This window comes from Sminthopsis crassicaudata, chromosome 6 (genome assembly GCF_048593235.1).
Source record: "Sminthopsis crassicaudata isolate SCR6 chromosome 6, ASM4859323v1, whole genome shotgun sequence".
NCBI lineage: Eukaryota > Metazoa > Chordata > Mammalia > Dasyuromorphia > Dasyuridae > Sminthopsis > Sminthopsis crassicaudata.
The window spans coordinates 70,571,128-70,591,609 of record NC_133622.1 but is presented as its reverse complement, the minus strand read 5'-3'; the positions used below and the strand labels follow the sequence as shown (position 1 = coordinate 70,591,609).

The window sequence follows — 20,482 nt, the reverse complement described above, 5'->3', positions numbered from 1 at the left end:
AAGTTATGAGCATCAAAAATGAAAAGGAATAACTTGCAGCTGATGAAGAAGAAATTATAACAATAATTGGGATGTATTTTGCCTCACTGTAATAAATGCCAATCTAATTGAAATGGGTAAATATTTATAGAAATATAAATTGTCCATATTAACAGTGAAGAAAAAAATACTTAACCCCATTTTAGAAAAAAGAAATTGAACAAGCCATCAATGAACTCCCCAAGAAAAATTTGCCAGAGTAGTTGGATTTACAAATGAATTCTACAAAACATTTAAAGAGAAATTAATTCTAATATTCTATCAACTAATTGGAAAAATAGGTGAAGAAAGAGTCTTGCCAAATTCCTTTTATGACATAGATATGGTACTGATATCTGAACCAGCAAGAACTAAAACAGAGAAAGAAAAATCATAAGCTATTCTCCTTAATGAATATAAATATAAATATAAATAAAACATTAGCAAAGAGATTACAACAATTCATCAGCAGGATAATACACCATGACTTAATGGGATCTATACTAGGAATGCAGGGGCTGGTTCAATATAAAGAAAACAGTGGCCTTGTTGAACATATCAATAACAAAACTAATGGAAATCATGATAATCTCAATAAATGCAGAAATTATTTTGACTAAATACAGCACTCATTCCTATTAAAAACCCTAAAGCGCATAAAAGTAAATAGAGTTTTCCTTAAAATGATAAGCAGCATCTAGTTAAAACCATTAGCAAGCATAATATGTAATGGGGGGAATCTAGAAGCATCGCCAGTAAGATCAGGGGTGAAATAAAAATACCCACTATAACCAAATTATTCAATATTGTACTAGAAATGTTGGCTCTAGCAATAAGAAAAGAAAAAGAAATAGAAGGAATTAAAATAGGCAATGAGAAAAATCAAACTATCACTCTTTACAGATCATATGATGGTATACTTAGAGCATCCAAAGAATCAACCAAAGAACTATTTGAAACAATTAACAAGTTTAGAAAAGTTGCAGGTTATAAAATAAACCTGTGCAAATCATCAGTTTTTTTATATGTTACTGACGAAGCCCTGCAGTAAGAGACAGAGAAATTCCATTTAAAATAAAGATAGACAAAAGAAAATATTTGAGCATTTACTGCCAAGACAAACTAAGAGCTATATGAAAACAATTACAGAACTCTTTTTACCCAAATAAAGTCAGATCTAAACAACTGGAAAAATATCAATAGCTAATAGGTAGGCCAAGCTAATATAATAAAAATGATAATTCTACCTAAACTAGTCTACTAATTCAGTTCCATACTAATCAAACTAGAAATCAATCATCTGAAAAAAGAAAAGATCAAGTGCCATGCTAATCAAACTGCCAAAAAATGATTTTATAGAGCTAGAAAGCATAACAAAATTCAACTAGAAAAAGAAAAAAGTCAAGTATATCAAGGGAATGGGGAAAATGCAAAGAACATTGGACTACAGTACCAGATCTAAAACTATGCTATAAAATAGCACTCATCAAAACTATTTCGTATTGGCTAAGAAATAGAGTGGTGGATTAGTAGAATAGGTTACGTACACAAAACACAATAATCTAAGACTCTAGTAACCTACTATTTGATAAATCCAAAGACTCCAACTTCTGGGATAAGAACTCAGTATTTGACAAAAATTCCTGGGAACATTGGAAAATCATATGTCAGAAACTTGCCATAGACTTACATCTCACACTCCATACTATAATAAGTCCAAAATTGGTATATGATTTAGGCAAAAAGGGTAGTACTATAAGCAAATTAGGAGAGCAATTGTAGTTTACCTAACAAATCTTTGGAGAAGGAAGGAACTTATGACCAAACAAGAAATAGAAAACATTATAAAATGCAAAATGGATAATTTTTGATTACATTAACATTTTGCACAAACAAAATCAATGCAGCCAAGATTAGAAGGGAAACAAAGCTAGGAAACAATTTTTTTACAGCCATGGTTTCTGATAAAGTTTCTAAAATATATGGAGAATATAAATATATTTCTATCTCTATAATTATATCTCTATAAAATATATAGAGAACCAAGTTAATATGTAAGAATACAAGTCATTCCCTAATTGATAAATGTTCAAAGGATGTGAACAGATGAAGAAATTAAAGCCATCTATAGATATGTGTAAAAATTCTCTAAATCACTCTTGATTAGAAAAATACAAATTAAAATACCATCTTATTCCTCTCAGATTGGCTAAGATGACAGGAAAAGATAATGATATATGTTGCAGGGGATATGGGAAAACTGGAACATTGGTACAGTGTTGGTGGAGTTGTAAACTGATCCAACTATTCTGGAGAGCAGTTTGGAACTGTGCCCAAAGAGCTATCAAACTGTGAATACCCTTTAATCTAGCAATACCACTAGTGGGTCTATATACCAAAGAAACCATGAAAGAGTTAAAGGATCTACATGTGCAAAAATATTTGTGGCAGCTCTTTTTGTAGTGGCTAAGAATTAGAAATGAAGTGATGTCCATCAGCTAGGGAATGGCTGAATAAGTTATAGTATATGAAAGAAATGGAATATTATTATCCTATCAAAAATGATGAATGGGATAATTTTAGAAAAACCTGGAAAGATTTACATGAACTGATGCTGAGTGAAGCATGCAGAACCAGGAAAACATTGTACACAGCAACAAGATTGTGTGATGATCAACTATGATAGAATTGCTTCTTCTCAGCAATTCAGTAATCCAAGGCAATTCCAATAAATTTTGTCTGGAAAACTCCATCTGCATCCAGAGAGGAAACTTATAGAGATCAAATGTGGACCAATGTATACTATTTTTACCTTTTTATTTCCTGTTTTTTTTCCCTTTTATTATGACTTCTCTTCCAACACAACTCATATGGAAATATGTAAAAAAATGAATGTACATGCATAGCCTAAAAAATGTATGTCCTTTCTTTAATGATAGAGTAACTATTTAATATAATGATCATTGCTAATTTTTTTCCTTAAGTAATATTGAAAACACTTTTAATCCTTTCTGTATCTCTGAAATAGAGTTAGAGATCAGATGAAAAATGTATGAAGACATTAGAATTAGCTTAGGGAGGGTACAGCTATTGGTAAAAAATCACCTGTCTTAAATCACCATCTTGACTTAGAATTATACTCCAAGGAAAGTGAAGGAAGTAGTTTGTCCTTAGGTAAAATTCTAGTTTGACTACATTTCATAAGTAATGACCTTATGAATAATAATAATAATAATAATAATAATAATAATAATAAACAATAATAAGGTGTGGACCAGGTACTGAGGGGATGATATTATAATAATAGTCAGAAAAATGCAACAATTACCTTTTAAGTCTTAAATTTAAGCTCATGAGAAGCTAGATGGTATAGTGTATGTGTAGTCTGGAGTCAGGACTACCTGAGTTCCATTCCACTCTCAAACATTCATTAGCTGTGTGACTTTGATTACTTAACTCTGTCTCAATTTCTACATGTGTAAAATGAAAGACAATGGCAAACCACTGCAGTGTTTTTGCCAGAAAAACTAGACATAACTTAAATGACTGAATGCAATTACAAAGCCCCCAAAATGGAAATGTTTTTTCGCTATTTTTTGTATTTGTTTTTCATTTGTTGTCACTCTGCCTCTTCCCTCTTTATATTTTTCCCCTTTTCTTCCTTATTTTCTGTTTCTTTATTCTAATTAGCCATGATAAAACTTAAATATATTTTCTCCCCAGTGCATTTTATTTTATAGCATGTTATTTCAGATTGGATATCTTAAATGCATTTAAGGTGGGGCTAAAACTATGGACTTTAATGTCTTGCCTATCTAAGAGTACTTTCTAATTGATTTAATCAATAAAATTGGGTAGGAACTACCTGTATACCTTTTTGAATCAATCAAATCCATTGTGTGAAAATGAGCTACTTCTTAAACAATTTGTATAAAGGAGAGAAGCTCCATCCACATTGCAGAAAAGAAGATTTTGTTTAAAGGGAGAACTGAGCTGTCATAAATAATTGGAAGGGATTAAGGAAAATTGGACCAAGAATGAGGCAAGTTCCAAGATAAGTCCCATTTCCCCACTTAATACATATCTATCTATAGATAATATACTAAAATATGCCATTTTGTTAGTCAAATATTTCCAGTAAGCTCATTTTTTCTTAAACTACCAACAATCCTAAAACTATATATGTAATGTTAGATAGAAGCCCACCCTCTGCCCATGTTAAAGGAATTTTCCTAATTTGGAATTTAGATAGATTGTACTGAACTCAGAATTTTGCATCTGAAACAAAATTCACCAAAACCAAAGAGGATAGATCCAAATGGAAGTTAGAGGCCATTATACTTGGAAATTCAAAATACTAATTATACTTTGTTTTTTTTTTTTTTTTTTTTACTCTTTTTGGTGTATCTTTAATAAGAAAGGAAGAAGCATTGGTGAAAATATATTTCTCTGATTTGGTAAATTCTTTTACTTTTTGTAAGACTCACTGTTTTACTGAGCAGTCACAAAATGGCATCAAAACAAAGCTAGAGAACACTTCCTTAGCTTTCAGTAAATATGTCAAATGTTGGTTTTAAGAATTTTGTTTTTTCCTGCAATTCATAGGAGACACTGTGGAAATTTTTTTTTTCTTCAAAGAATGCCAAGCAATAACTCCTTTTTTCTTGGTTTTATGCCATTGGCTTTATGCCGTTGAATGTCCTCTTCTACAGAGGAGAGATTACGTCTTTTGGAACAAAGTGGTGTTTTATTGTTTTGTTATATTTGTAAAAATATGAACCTGGCCATTTCTATAGTTCTGCATGATCACTGCTTCTTTTCACCTCCATACCCTTTTACCACAAAGAAATAAGCACAGTATTTTATTGAGTATGAATTTGCCTACATATAAATAATTTCTGTGGTTTACTCCTTTTGGATTGTGAGCTATGATTGCAAAAGTTGGTGTGATATGTCCTTGTGTTCTTTATATCATTACAATGACTTATACTTAATAGATGCTTGATAAATATTTGTCACATGAAAGAATATACCAATGAATTACTACATCATCAGACCTATCTTAGTGATCATTTAGTTAATTCATTTCCATTTTGTAAATCCTTATTAACTGCTTACTGAACACTGTTCTAGTCCTTTGTAAAATTCTCACTTTTCCATGAGGAAATTGAGGCTCGGAAACGTTGTTTATTGTCTAAGGCCACATAGTTCCTAAGTATGAGAACTGAGACTTGCTTTTAACTCTTAAGTCCAGCACTTTTCCCACTATACTATATGGCCTTCCTTAGGCTTTTGGGAGAATGTTGCTCTCTATTTTTATTTCCTGTTCTTCTCAGAAGCAATGAACAAATGCTTAAAAGATAAAAAAAAATGCCCACTGATTTTCTGTTCAAATTTGAATTCTTTTTAGCTGATGGTAGATGGTAGAACTGTCCTCTCCCTTTGAAACTATTTTTGGATCAACTCACAACATGTATTGATCTACAACTCGATTACATTATTGGTTGAAATTTTAAGTGGTTTTTTTTTTATTTAATTTGTCCCAGGTGAAGTTAAAAAGATTATAATTCAAATCCAGCTGAAGGTCTCCTTGTTAAGTACAACAAGGAATGATAATTGATGATTTGTTTTGATTGAAATCCTACCCATCTTGAAAATAAAACCAGGCTGAGTTAAAAGTGAAAGTGGGGGAGGGAGTATTTAATGATTTTTGTACATTTTAATTCAACTGCTAACGTCTTTTAAAGCAACATTGATTTTTCCCTACTTCCTTTTTGTTTATATGTACTATGCTCAATGTCAGGATGAATTCCTAACTAGGTGAGATACTTGTGTCATAGGATCTTAAATGTCTTGAGGTTTCTATCTTATGTTAATACGAATCAAAAGTGCTAGGTTTTGCCTTGTTAGGAATTCCAGTTTAACATATATTTATTTATATTAGTCAATCAAACATTGATTAAGCACCTACCATATGCCAGGTACCATACAATGTATGGGGGAATACAAGATAGTCCTTGCCTTCAAGGAGATAATAAATGAATAACATGTGCATGTAAATACACACAGGTAAGCATATGTGTTTCTGTATATTTATGCATTTTTACACACACAGTAAGATATGCATATATACATATATATGTACAGCACATATAGGTGGATATATTTTATAAATGTGCATATATATATGTTATATATAATATGTATGTATATATAAATAAATATATAGATATATGTTATGTATAATATATATATGAATATATAAATGCATATATATATATGTATAAATATATAAACATGAATATAGCCCTCCTGTCTCTAATGCCTGATCATTAAACAGTTAGACTAGTAGAGGAGCACCAGATCCAGTGCTTGATAAGAGGGTCAGAAACTCCCACATCTAACTTGGTTCCTCATGGAGGAGCTATGTCACAGTAAATTATCTCCTCTCATTGACGATCAGTGCTCTGGCAAGGAGAGTTGAGAACCTGCACATAAGGGACAGTTCTAATAGGAGGAATGATAGACACACTCACCCTAGTAAATCCCACTGGTCCTTTTGTCAAGTTGCCGTCTGGGGTTACTGCTAAATCGAATTCATGTTTAAGTTAACAGCCGTGATAGCTGCCCGCTGAGCTGTAGAATCTGTGCTATAGGAAAAGGATTTCACATTTCAGTTTTGATAATTCCACTCTCTAGTTTTGCAACACGTTAATTGCTTGGGGAGCAGCTGGAGAGACTGAACGTTGCCACGTATTCCATTAGTGGCAAAAAGGCATTGGATTGTGCAAGACTTGGCTTGGTGGGTGGGACGTTGTGACAGGGAGCATAAGCTCATGAGGGTAGAAGTTACCTACAACATCCAGGCCTATGCATGCTGTCCGGTAAGCTTTGAAGCATCTCGTGTCCTTACTGCTTATTACTATGTTCTCAGTGCAGATCATCATTGAGGAGACCCGCATCTGTACCCAGAGCCCCCAGCAACCCTAATTTGGACATCTTGGAAGCCTTCACTTAGTGAAACTAAAAAAATTAGATAAATAGAAGTAAATTCCCGAGACTATTGACCATGGAAATCAAGGAGGAAAAAACAGCAGAGGAAGGGCAACATTTTCTTTCAACAGCCCAGGCAAATGATCTGGGAGAACTACAGTTCACAAGTAAGTATGTCGACTGCCCTCACTATAGCTTTTGCCATTCAAATGACTGAATTCAGACAAAAGGAGAGAATGAGAGTGAGTGAGAGTGAGATTTAAGACTTTATCCATCTCATCTTCTAGTGGATAGAAATGGGTCACCAATTTAGATGGAATGCATGGACCACACTGGGAGCTTTTGAATTAATTTTATACTTCCATGTACTGTGGAAAATTGCTTATCCAAGCAGTTGGATCAAAAGTTATCCCCAATTAGCTGACACATGATCCCATGTTAAAAGTTTTGGTTGCCTGAAAAATAACAAAGAGAAAAAGAAATTGATACAGAATTTATATTTTTTTCTTTTTCTAGCCAAGTATTTACTCAGTTATTTTTATTTATTTGCTTTAAACATGTTTATTTGTATCTTTTATTTTTATACCAGATTCATTTCCCCTATGACTATCCCTTTTAATTGAATACTTCTTTGTAATGAAGAAAAACATTCATATAGATCCAACAGAGACCCTGACTCTCCAGTAGGGAGTGGTATTCTATCATCAGGTCTCTTAAGATTATGATAGATCAGAATTCCTTCAGTTCTCTCCTGAGTCCAATCTGCCAAGTAATCACTTCACCTTGTATTTGTAACCCTGTCTTTCTACAATTCCTTCCTCACTGATTATTTCAGTAAAACTTCAGGTAGGTTTAATTAATTAGTTAATTAATTAATTTTGCTTTTAGGTATTTAAAGCAGAGTTTGACATGATTTCTGGGAGTTTACAGATCATCCACTGAAAAATGTCCATTTTCATTGATCACTTAACAATTACAAAATATGGATGATAAAATTTCTTTTTAGAGAGATCTAAGCAACCACACACATAAAGTTCTCACAAATTATAGTTCTAAGAGTAGTAAATGGAAAGTAGAATTGTTACGAGAGTTTTTCACTGGCTTTAAGAAGGCATTGATAGTCCTTAACCTATCTCTGCAGCTACAAGCAGTTAAGATTAGCAGTTTGCAAGAATAAAGTAGGAAGACACCAGATAGCACATTAACTCGGTTTCCTTTTTGCCATACACAGAGTCATGGTCATACCCCAAAGTGATTTCCTCTATACCTTTACCTCATCCTGCCTTCAAGAAAGTAGCCTCCTAGGCAGGGTAATTTCAAAGGTTCTTTGCTCTCTCATCTTGAATTGATATTTGGAAACCTTGTTTAGAGGGAGCATTTTCTGATGCTTAACATAGGCATATTTTGTCACATTGCTGTTCAATGGGGGAGGAAGACAAAATAGCTGGTCAAGGGTCCAAACAAGGTAGCCTAAAATGAAAGCGTCAAACATAGACCACTATGGACCTCAACACTCTGTAGTATGCCAGAACCAGATTAAAAATAATTGGAAAATATTTACTAAAATAAATAAAAATATAATAAAACATACATTTTTCTAATTTGTGATTTTCTAAATCAATAGGTGATCCTCAAGGATCCTAATTATTATTGTTTAGTGACCCCACTTATAAATGAGTTTTAACACTCCTTAGCCTAAAAGAGTTTTTATGAATAGTTCATGTAAAACTAGCTTTTTATAACACACTAATTTTTTTTGCACAGGGAATATTTATATTTTAAATTTTAATAATAGTTTTTTATTTTCAAAATGAATGCAAAGATAGCTTTCAACACTCATCTGCACACCTTGTACAACATACTATTTCTTAAAAGAAAGGGAAGAAAAAGAAAAAGAAAGCTGTCTTCTTTTACTTTAACAAGAACATTTAACAATTGCTCTTTTTTGTATTTGACCTGAATTTTGTTGCTGATTAATGTTTACATTACATATTTGCAGCAGGGTGTATATTATTATTTCAGTTCTATTTTCCTCAAGGTTTTTCTTTTTTTAAACTTGAAAAGCAATTAATTTAAAAGTATTTGAAACATGACTCTATCTGAACCTTTAGACTGCACCTGGAACCCAGCATAAAGCACCATAGAGCTATAAATAATCCTGCCAGGTTTAGAGATTTGGCCCAGCTTACCAGCCAAGTTCTAGAATTGTTCTCTTTATTATATAAGTAGTATATTTTGGAAAATAGTGTTTCTCTCAAGCTTAAGATCCCAGAATTTTTCATTACACTTTTTGACTGTGAATTGTGTTATTCTTAAAAAAAAATCCTGAAAATGTCTATTGCCTGATCATTTGGCACTCACAAATGAGACTGTTTATATCATCCACGAATCTTTGATAAATTATAGATAAATTGGATTCATTTTTGTGAGTAAAGTTGTTAGGGCTTAGAGCAGAATTAATACAGAAGTTATAATATGTTTTAGGAAAATTCATATGATTCAGAGTGCATACAAACCGACTTGTATTGAATGCATTGTTAGTTTCTCCTTATATATATTGGAATTTTACTTAAAATAATGATATCATGAAGAATTTTAACTCCTTTAAATAACATAGGATTTGTTGTTGTTTTTAATAGTATAAGACTATTTTTGGTCACATTTTTCCCCATGGAATGAAAAGAAAATGGATGTTCTTATCCACATCAATCTTTGTTTCTTTAAAGGAAAAGTAGCTGACCACATAGATTATAGAAACCCTGAAAGTTATTTAGTTCAGCTTTCTTGTATTATAGATGAAGAAATGGAGACATAGAATAAGTGACTTTTTGAGGTGACAGAACATAAAAGATGTTTTGTTGAGTAAGGATATGAACCTAGAGTTTTGGTACCCAGATTGTGAATACCTGAACTCATCCTTATCTCCTGTTACTATCATGACTCTTCAAGAACCATGTCACTTCAGAATCAGGAGAATATACTGAATGATAAAGGGATCTTTGAGGCATTTAGTCAAACCTCTGTATTGTCAATTCTGTATAGAATTTTCAGGCTTAACTGGAAAAGGTGGCCAGATATCAATGGCTTGTGATAGCTGTCAAATGGAAGAGTAGGTATAGCTAATACCGGATCACTAGCCCTTTGCAGAATTGGACTCTTTTGTTCCTAAAAGATTATCATTGCCTCATTGCCAGTGAAGCAATATAAGGAACAAAGACTTGGATGTAAAATGAGGAAAGCTTAAATTAGAATCTCACTTTAGACTAGCTCTGTGGCCCTGACCAAGTCCCTTGCTCTCCGCTTTAGTCTCCTTATGTTTTCTCTTTATCTTTCTCCCAGGATTATCAAGAGAGGAAAATAAGATATTTATATAAGTATTTTATAAATCTAAAAGCACTACATAAATGTAAGTAGTAGTTACAACTACTTACCACTACTCCCACCACCATCACTACTACTGTATAATTATTTGAATTGGAGACATAAAAAGAGGAATTATGTCTCTTTTGATAAACTTATTAACATCTTTTATTTTATAGATATTCAGAAGAGTGAAAATGAGCCTAAGCTGGAATTCAGCCTTGGTAAGCAATGTTATTTTGATTTCCATTTCTAATTATATTCAATATGTTAAACTACTTTGAACATAGTTTGAAGTAGGTGGGATTATCTCATTCACTTTTTTTGGGACATTAATGCATATGATCCTTTGGTCCTTGAGCTGGAAGATGAGCTCTCTGTTTTGTACACAGCTATGTCCTGACCCCTTTTCCTTGCACTTCCCTTCTTCCATCTAAACCTTGAATCTGTGGCTGAGAAGTATTTCACGTGATCTAGTTGTGGCTACAGCATTTCAGTGGGAGACTTTGCTGGAATCTGACAGGGATTCTATTAATAGGTCATAGGCATTTTTCAACTCAATTCAATTTAATAAACATTTATCAAGTGTCAGGCACTATACTAAGTGATGGATACACAAAGAAAAAAAAAAGCATTTACTATCCTCAAGAAGTTTAAGATCTAATGGGGGAAGACATGTACAAAAAGAAGGTGAAAAGTTGGGTACAGGAGTTAGCCAAAGGGTATCTTGTTTAGTAGAGAAGAATATGAGTAGAGATATGGGTGGAAATTGCTTCATTTTTACTCTAAAAGTTTCTAGAGGAATGTAAATACAGCTTAGTTATCCACATTTGCAGTTTGGAAATTCTCCATTGGAAACAGGGGTATACATATCTCAAATGAAGAATCCAAGTAGAATGAAAATGTGTCTTCTCTCCCTGGTACTGAAAGTCAAAAGAGGATTACTTAAAATAATGAAGGAGCATTACTAAGAGTTTCAGTCAAATGCTTTCAAAAAGCTTTTTTTCCATTTATTCCTCATGATAACCCCTTGAGGCAAATAGTGTTCTGGATCTGGAGTGAGGAAGTCCTGAGTTCAAATCCACCTCAAACACTAACTGTGACCCTGAGAAAGCATTTAACCTGTCTGCCTCAGCTTATTCATCATATACTGTGTTACCCCCCTAAATTATCATTTTATTGCACCTACTTCCTACCTATCTTTGTGAGGATTAAATAGGATAATTTTTAAAAGAGCCTTGCAAACCTTAAACCACATGTTTTTGTTGTTATACTTTACAAATAAGAAAACTAAAGTTTTGAGTTTTTGTCTCATGTCAGTACTTATAACTGGAAATTCACTTTAGGTTTCAAGAATAGTTGAATTTCACAGAGCTATTGGCCTAGAAATATCACTGCCTGATTGATATGTAGTAATTGCTGAGGAAATTGGCCTTGGAATCTTTAGGGATTTCTACTTTTGAACCTAGAAGATATCTTCATCTGAATATGATATTCTTTCATATTTATATATTTAAGATTATCAACTCTTACTGTTTAAGAAATCTACTGTTAGAAATCTAAGTTAACTCCTAAATAAGATGATCACTCTTATTTGTGAAATATTACCATATAATTTATAGTCAATTTTACCTATAATAATTAGTATCATTATACAATAAGCAAGTATTTATTTGTCATAAAAATTCATAGTGTTGAGATTTCTATTCTTCAAATGCTATATGGTAGAATGAAGCAAAAAAAAGTCAGGAGTTTTTCAGCCATTACATTTTATACTTAAAACTTTGAGTTTTAAAAAAGACATTACAATTGTCATGTATTTGGTGAAGTATTTGGATCTGGTGTACTCTCCCAAGAATTTTGTAAGAGCCTGCTATATTCAAAGACACTCTGCTAGATATTCAGGATGCAAACACATGAGAAAAAACAATTCCTGATCTTAAAAGCTTGCATTCTACCTGGGGACTAGAATGATTTGAATACTTTTGTAGCCTTGGCCAGAAAGACCATTGATTGATGTGGAAGTCAGAAAATGGGGCTTCTGTACCTACTTTGCTCCTAACTAGCTTAGTGACCTTGGGTAGACCCTTTTAATTTTCTCACCCTCAATTTCTTCATTTATAAAGGGAAGAGATTACACCTGACTTATCTCAAAGATCCCTAGTAACTCTAATATTCAAAGATTTCTAAATCATGAAAAAAGCTCCATGGTACCAATTAAAAATATGAGTTTAATTTTGTGTTGACTTTTTCATGTCATCAGATCCTTTCAAATCATTTGAATCACAGAAACAATCCTGTTAATGCATATATCATATTCTTTATTTCAATGGCTGAGGTTAGTGATAGTCAATTGAGTAATCTAATTACCTAAGTATGTCTTGATAGCTCAAGATGAGTATAAATTGAAAAATGAGTACCTCATTCCCATTATTTATGAATTTAGCACCTAGCTATATTTAAATTAAATTATTTCCTCTATGTGACAGTATCTGTGCTTCCTGATTTCATTTTTCTACTTAATTATTTGTGATAAACCATAATAGACATTAATACAATAAATTCAACTTGTTTTGCTATAATGTTTACAACTGAATAAATGAAATATGTCCTCTAAAATGTCATAACATATTTCATCCTTTGTATATCTCCATCAAAATTATTTTCCCCTTTATTCCTATGCAGTTTCCATCTTAATGTATTTATCATGGGAATATGCTTTGTCCTTGGAAAGAGCAACCAGCACAAAACAATCAAAATGTCAATGTTGTCAAATTACCAAGAACAAGCATAATTTCTCCCATGTTTTTAATTTCTAAGGACGACATATGAGAAGACATGGTTTCTCTTCTCCCTACTCCTTTGTAGAGATGGAAGATCCTCGGTAGTATAATACTGAACACAGACTTTTTGATGGAGTGATCAGTTTTATTGATTTATCTTCTGTTTAAAAAATATGATTTGCACCAACCCTGAAGTCAGGAGGACCTGACTGGTGGCCTCAGACACTTAACACTTCCTAGCTGTGTGACCCTGGGCAAGTCACTTTGCCCCAATTGCCTCAGCAAAAAGAAAAAATATATATATCATTTACTATTTGGGATGGATCTCTGGGAAGGATCAGGGAGAGATACAAAGAGAAATATTGGTGATGAAGAAATCATTAGAAAATTTATTTTTAAAAATGAATACACTCATTCTTTTAGTTTTGCAAGATTTCCCCCCCCCAAGTTCTGATTTTGTTCATGAAAGTTTTCCCCTGTTTCCTTTTATTTCTCACACTTGTCAATCTTAATTGCATTACATTATTATTTTCTGATTATTTTTATTTCTGATTATTATTTCATTCACTGAAGTCTTTTGGGTTTACTGATAACACATTCATTTTCCCACTGTAAGAAATAAAGAAAACCTTGATTTTGTTTGTGAATAAATGTAATATATATAATACATATATATATATATGTATATATATATATATACATATATATATATATATATATAAAATAGCATAATATTTACCACTCAGAGAAGTGTCATTTAAGAAGGGCACCCATATTTTTCAAAGTTGTGCAGGGTTCTATCTGGAAAAGTATGATGGAGAAGGGTTGTCTGCTGAATGCTGAAGATAACTATTACTTGCTCCTTTTCAAGAACATTTTGCCCCATGCTGCTACTCCTTGCCCTATGTTACCTTGAAAGCATCAAGAGACATAGCTTCATGAATAGTAATTATTTTTTTAATGATTTTTGATTAGAATCCCTGAGTTCCTATCTTGCTTAATATATTTAATATTTGTGTGCTTCTACAACTTAACAACTTAAAATATTTAATATTTGTGTGCTTCTAGACAACTCACATAAACCGTTCCATTAATAGGGATTTGCTAAGATCAGATGAGTTAATATGTAAAAATTTTAAAATAAATTTCTCAAGTTTTGTATAAATGTTAGTACTAGGACTGCTACTACTATTACTTACCTCTTCCTCTTCTTCCTACTACTACTATCATTATCTTTGGAATTAATAGAGCTTCTTTGAGGAAATATTCAGAAAATACTGCTAGTGTTTCTCTTAATCTTTCTATCTATGATAATGACTTAAAATTTGTCTCCTGAATTTTCATGCTTTGTTTTATGCTTACACTGTGATAAATATATGTACGCGTGTGTATTTTTAATATTTCATATTATTTTGCTTATGTTTGCACTTTCTCAATGGAGCCAGAGAACCCTTCTCTCTCTAAATAGATGGCTTTCAATCAAATCCATTCAATTAGCAAGCATTTTACAGGAGACACTGTAAATACAAAAATACAAGCAAAATAATCAGTCATTGCCCTTAAGGAACTTAGATTGAAGTTGCATTTGAGTACCTACAACTACCTAGGGGCACTTTGCCAGTTGTAGTGGCTAGAATTTGGTCAATTTTTGGCAAACCTGATGATGAAGCTCTTCAAACTCAGCCCAGTCTTTGAATGACATTGTTAGAACCTTTTTTAGGCCTTTCCTCAAAATTTTTTTAGTTTGATAGGATCTTGTCCAAATTTGGGTTAGCCTTTGGGAGCCCAGGATCATCTCACTGAGGCCTGGGAACAGGATGTAATGCCTGACACATTTATTGATTGATTTTGAAGGGATAGTTAAATCACTTTATCTATTAGTATTGTTCAGTTCTGTCTGATTACCCCTTACCCTATTTAGGATATTCTTGGCAAAGAAACTGGAACAATTTACTATTTCCTTTTCCAGATTATTTTATGGATAAGGAAACTGAGGCAACAAGAACTTGCCAAGGTTCACACAGTTTTAAGTCTCTGAAGTCAGATTTGAACTTAGGACAATGAGTCTTCTTGGCTCTAAACCGGATATTCTATCCACCATAACCACCTAGTTACCCCTTAAAAAAAGATTACTGTTGAGATTTCTTCATTTGACAGTTGCGAAACCGAGGAAACAGGTCAAATAACTTCACCAAGACCAGAGCTGGCGTTGGAACTCAGATCTCTAAGAGTTCAATCTAAAATTCTTCCTATCACACTAGCCTACCTCAGGTAGGCTTGAAATCTAGGATTCAATCAAGTGAACTTATGCTATTAATATAAATATTATAAAGTATTTAGATAGTGCCTGGCATGTAGTAAGCATAGTTGTAATAATCAGCTATTATTATTGTTGTTATTTTGGTATATATCAGAGATGGCTAATTATTGAAATAATATTTATTGAACACATGCTATCTGAAATGAACATCACATGATTTGCAGGTCAAATGAGATTGATGTATTTCATGGAATTAGCATCTGTCTATATATCATTATCATTATTACTGTCAAAAATAAGAATAATAGTCATTCCTAATAAAGTTTTTATAAAGCCTGTAGAGCAGGCAAAAATCATGTTACTTTTTTCACAAACAACTTTCATTATTTCATTTCCTAGTTGCCATGAAGCACCACTGTTAGTGGATGCTAACTACCACATCACTCACTTTGACCATCTGCCCTCTTATTATTCCTCAAAGTTCCCAAGGCCTTTACCCATTCACCCTGCTATTTTCTCTGCCTTAATATGTTTGGTTTTCCCATCTACCATGAGCCAAATATGACTATGAACATGAAACCTCTTCTTTGTATCACTCCTCCAATTAGAGCATCAGGATCTGTCTAATTTTATCCTTAGCACTTAGCTTTAATTAAGAATTTTAAAATGCTTTATTCCACCAAATAGAAATTTCTTAGGTGTTTAAAGATTTTCACTAGTTAGTCCTTTCTTGCTTTTATAATAGTCTCCTTAAATGAATTTTTGGTGGAGTTGTGAAATGGTATAACCATTCTGGAGATCAATTTGGAACTATGCTCAAAGGACTATAAAATTGTGCATACTCTTTGACCCAGAAGTGACTTTTTTGGGTGTGTATCCCAAGGAAATTCCAAGAACCCACAAGTGCAAAAATGTTTGTAGCATCTCTTTTTGCGGTAGCGAAGAATTGGAAAAGGAGTAGATACCCATCAATGGGGGAATGGCTGAATAACTTGTGGTATATGAAGGGAATGGAATATTATTGTTCTGTAAAAATGCTGAACAAGCTTGAAAAACCTGGAAACATTTACATGAACTGAGGCAGAGTAAAATAAGCAGAATCAAGAATGCACTGTACACAGTAACAGCAAGATTTTGTGATGATCATTGATGAAAGACTTGATCTTCTTAATGCTTCAGTGATCCAAGGCAATCCCAATAAACTTTGGATAGAAATGCCATCTGCATCCAGAAAAAAAACAAAACACTATGTATTTTCCTATGGTTTTTCTCTTTTGTTCTGATTTTTCTTTCCCAAAAATGATTCATAAAGAAATGTGTATTTAAAAAGTTAATGTATAGGTATAATCATAAAAATAAAGCAATTAAAAATAAGTTTCTCCTTAGACATTATTCCCTTCTTTGTACTCTGTTTCAACAGTAATAGATTACTTGCTATTCTGCACCAATGAGACACCATTTCCCATCTCCATATCTTTGTCTTGGCTGTCTTCATTGCCTGGAATCTTCATCTCTGCCTCTTGGAAACTGGTTTCTTTTGATTAATTCAAGAACCAAATTCTACATTAAGTCTTTCCTGATTGCTTCCTGACCACCAGAGTCCTTCCCCTGATTTCCTCCCACCCCCCCAAAACTAATATGTTTTGATTCATTTTTAAATGTTTGATTGATTTTCAGACCAACACCCACTTACTATGGAATCCATACCCAGCTGTTTATTTCAACAGAGCTTTATTGTAGACAAAAAAGAAAGAAATGTGTCATTGTGACTAAAGAACCTGCATTTCCATGCCTTCTCTTAGTATGGGGAATGTATATTCCTTTATGTGCAGTTAATGAAGTAAGGAAAGTCATAGAAGAGAAAGTCCTGGGCAGTTGAGAGCTCATTCTCTCATGTGATGGAATAAATATTAACTCAGTTTTCAACTTTTATGTGTGTACACTTAAGGACAATGTGGTACATTGCTGGCAAATCCTTTAATCCCTTTATAGTACTCAAATGGAGTTGTGAATTAATTCATCGTTTGTTTTCTCCTAAGATATCAATATTCATGCCTTCCTATCCTATATGATTTGTACCCATGTCCTTTCATAAGTTTGCCAGAGGGAGCTTATCCCATTTGCTGGAGATATTCCTTCCTCCACTTCTTCTGATATTGGAGCACGTCATTAGAGAATTTTGACTTCTCATCTGTTATCCCTTACCCTGATCAGATTACTATCGTGTCTCTTTTTCCCTATCATACAATTCCTTAATGACTTCTCTGACTGCTATTCTTTTTTGAAGTGCTTTACTGATGATGTACTGAACCTGTTTTCATATTCACCATGTTCCTTTATATTGCCCTCTATGTGATTCGAATTTTGAATTCCTGGGAGAATGTTGAATTCCATGTTTTATCACCATACAGTAGCACTGGCAGAATAGTAGTATTAAAAAGATAGGCCTTTGCTTTCATAGGAAGCTTGAGTTAATCAAAGAATTTTTGAAAGTTCCCAAAGAAAATTTCCCAGTTTCCTCTTAAAAACAAAACAAAACAAACAAACAAACAAAAAAACTAAATACTTATTCTTTTGCACTGCCTGTCCCAGATATGTCCCTGCTATTGATGGGTAACCTCTATATTCCATCTAAATGCATGTTAAAGTCTAGGTAATGTCATATAAAATCATTTGGCCTTTTCTGTGTGGATGGAAAGGTTAACCTGCTTTGAATAATTATAGATCTTTTCTAAGAGGCCTTTTTGGGGGCTTGATAAAGTAGGGACTTAACAGAAGTAGAAATGATTAAGAAGAGGTGTCAAGAACACATGAAAGAATATAAAAAGATTTTAACATCACTGATAACCACAATGGTGTGGTGACTGAGCTAGAGCCAGATATCTTGGAGAATAAAGTTGAGTAGGAAGCTTTGCTAACAATAAGCTAATGGAGGTAAAAAAGTTAGAGCTGAACTAGTTAAAATCCTAAAAGATAATGCTATTAAAGTGCTGCAGTCAGTAAGCTAGCACATTTGGAAAATCAACAGTGGCTATTGGATTGGAAAAAGGTCAAATTTTGTCTCAGTCCTAAAGAAGGACAATGCCAAAGAATATTCAAATTACAAATAATTATACTTATTTCACATGCCAGCAAGTTCATACTTCAGATTCTGCAAGCTAGATTTCATCAGTACATGAACTGGAATTGTCAGAGGAGCAGGCTGGTTTTCAGAGGCAAAGGAACTAGAGACCAAATTGCCAGCTATTATTGTATTATGGAGGAAAAAAGGGAATTTCAAGAAAAAAAAAAAAAAAAACTACTTTGGCTCTATTGGCTATACTAAAGCCTTTGACTATGTGGATCACAATAAAATATAGCAAATCCTCAAGGAAATAGGAGTCCTCAATCTTGATTATCTCCTGAAGGAACCTGTTTGCAAGTTCAAGAAGCAGCCGTTAGAACTGGACATAGAACAATTTATCATTTTAAGATTAGCAAAGGGGAATGGCAAGGCTGCATATTGTAGCCTTATATATTTAACTTACATGCAAAGTACATCATATGAAATGCCCAGTTGCATGAATTAAAAGCTGGAGATAAATTAATGCTATTAAAGTGCCGAGTTCAATAAGACAGTAAATTTGGAAAATTCAACAATGGACATTGAATTAGAAAAAGATCAGTTTATGTCCCAGTCCTAAAGAAGGACAATAACAAAAAATATTCAAATTACCATACAGTTATGCTGATTTCACATGCCAGTAATGCTTCAGATTCTACAAGCTGGGCTTTAGAAGTGGAATTGCCAGAAGAGCTGGCTAGTTTTCAAAGAGGCAAAGAAACTAGAGACCAAATTGGAGAAATATCAGCAATCTCAGATGTGAAGATGATACTACTTTGATGTCAGAGTGAAGACCTGAGAACCATGAAAATCTGGCTTAACTTTAACATCAAAAACTAAAACTAAAAAAAAGACAAAACAAAAAGTCTTTAGAATCTTAGCAACTGGTTTCATTACTTCCTGACAAACAGAGGGAGAAGAAAGGGAAATAATGCCAGAGTTTATGTTCTTAGGCTCAAAGATCACCATGGATAGAAATTTAAACCATGACATTAAGGGAAGCATGCTTTTTTGGAAGGAAAGCTATGACAAACCTGGACATCAGTCTAAAAAGCAGAGACATTATCTTGCTGACAAAGGTTCATCTAGTCAAAGTTTTGTGTTTTACAATAGCAATGCATAGCTATGAGACTATTGAATCAAATCTGCATTCTTGATATAAATCTCATCTGGTCATAGTAGATGTTGTGATGATTCACCTTGCTAATGTTTTATTTAAAATGTTTACATCAATATTTATAAATAAAGTTACTTTTCTTATTTAATATCCTCCTCCCAAATGGGATTATTTAAGTATTTTCTTTCATCTTCTCATAATCTGAGCAATTTATATTTCTAAGAATATCCATCTTTTTTTCTAGATTGTCTAATTTATTGGCATATAATTGGACAAATAAAGCTCCTAATAATTGCCTTAATTTTCTCTTTATTGGTAGTAAATTTGTACTTTTGATTTTTAATACTGGTAATTTGATTTTCTTCTATTTTTAAACAAAATTAACCAATGATCTACAAATTTTATTGTTTTTTTTTTCCATAGAATTATCTTGTAGTTTTATTCTATAGTTTCATTTCCATTTGATCCATCTCTCCTTTGATTTTTCAGGATTTCCCATGTGGTGTTAAATTGAGGGTTTTATTTTGTCCATTTTTCTAAGTTTTTAGTTGTATGCCTGATTATTGTTCTAATCTTTATTTTATTAATGTAAGCATTTAGAAGTAGAAATTTTTCACTATGAATAGCTTTGGCTGCATCCCATAAATTTTGGTGTGTTGTTTCATTGTTGCCATTCTCTTAAATGAAATTGATTGTTTCTAATATTTATACATTGACCAATTTCTTCTTAAAGATTACATTATTAATTTCCAATTAATTTTTAATCTTTGTTTCTATGGCCCTTCACTGAATGTAATTTTTTGTGTTATCATATGAAAAGAATGCATTTAATGCTAATTTCTGCTTTT

General features: G+C 32.7%; 1 protein-coding gene across 2 annotated transcripts in view; it reads left to right on the top strand.

The window, feature by feature from the left end:
* Positions 1-20,482, top strand: part of INPP4B (inositol polyphosphate-4-phosphatase type II B) — a 910,680-nt gene that overhangs the window by 429,971 nt on the left and 460,227 nt on the right. For both annotated transcript variants that reach the window (XM_074275067.1, XM_074275068.1), the window contains exons 4-5: positions 6,953-7,178; positions 10,551-10,595. In XM_074275067.1, the coding sequence (XP_074131168.1) occupies positions 7,088-7,178; positions 10,551-10,595 (136 nt within the window). In that variant the 5' untranslated portion in view covers positions 6,953-7,087. The remainder of the gene's footprint in view (positions 1-6,952; positions 7,179-10,550; positions 10,596-20,482) is intronic.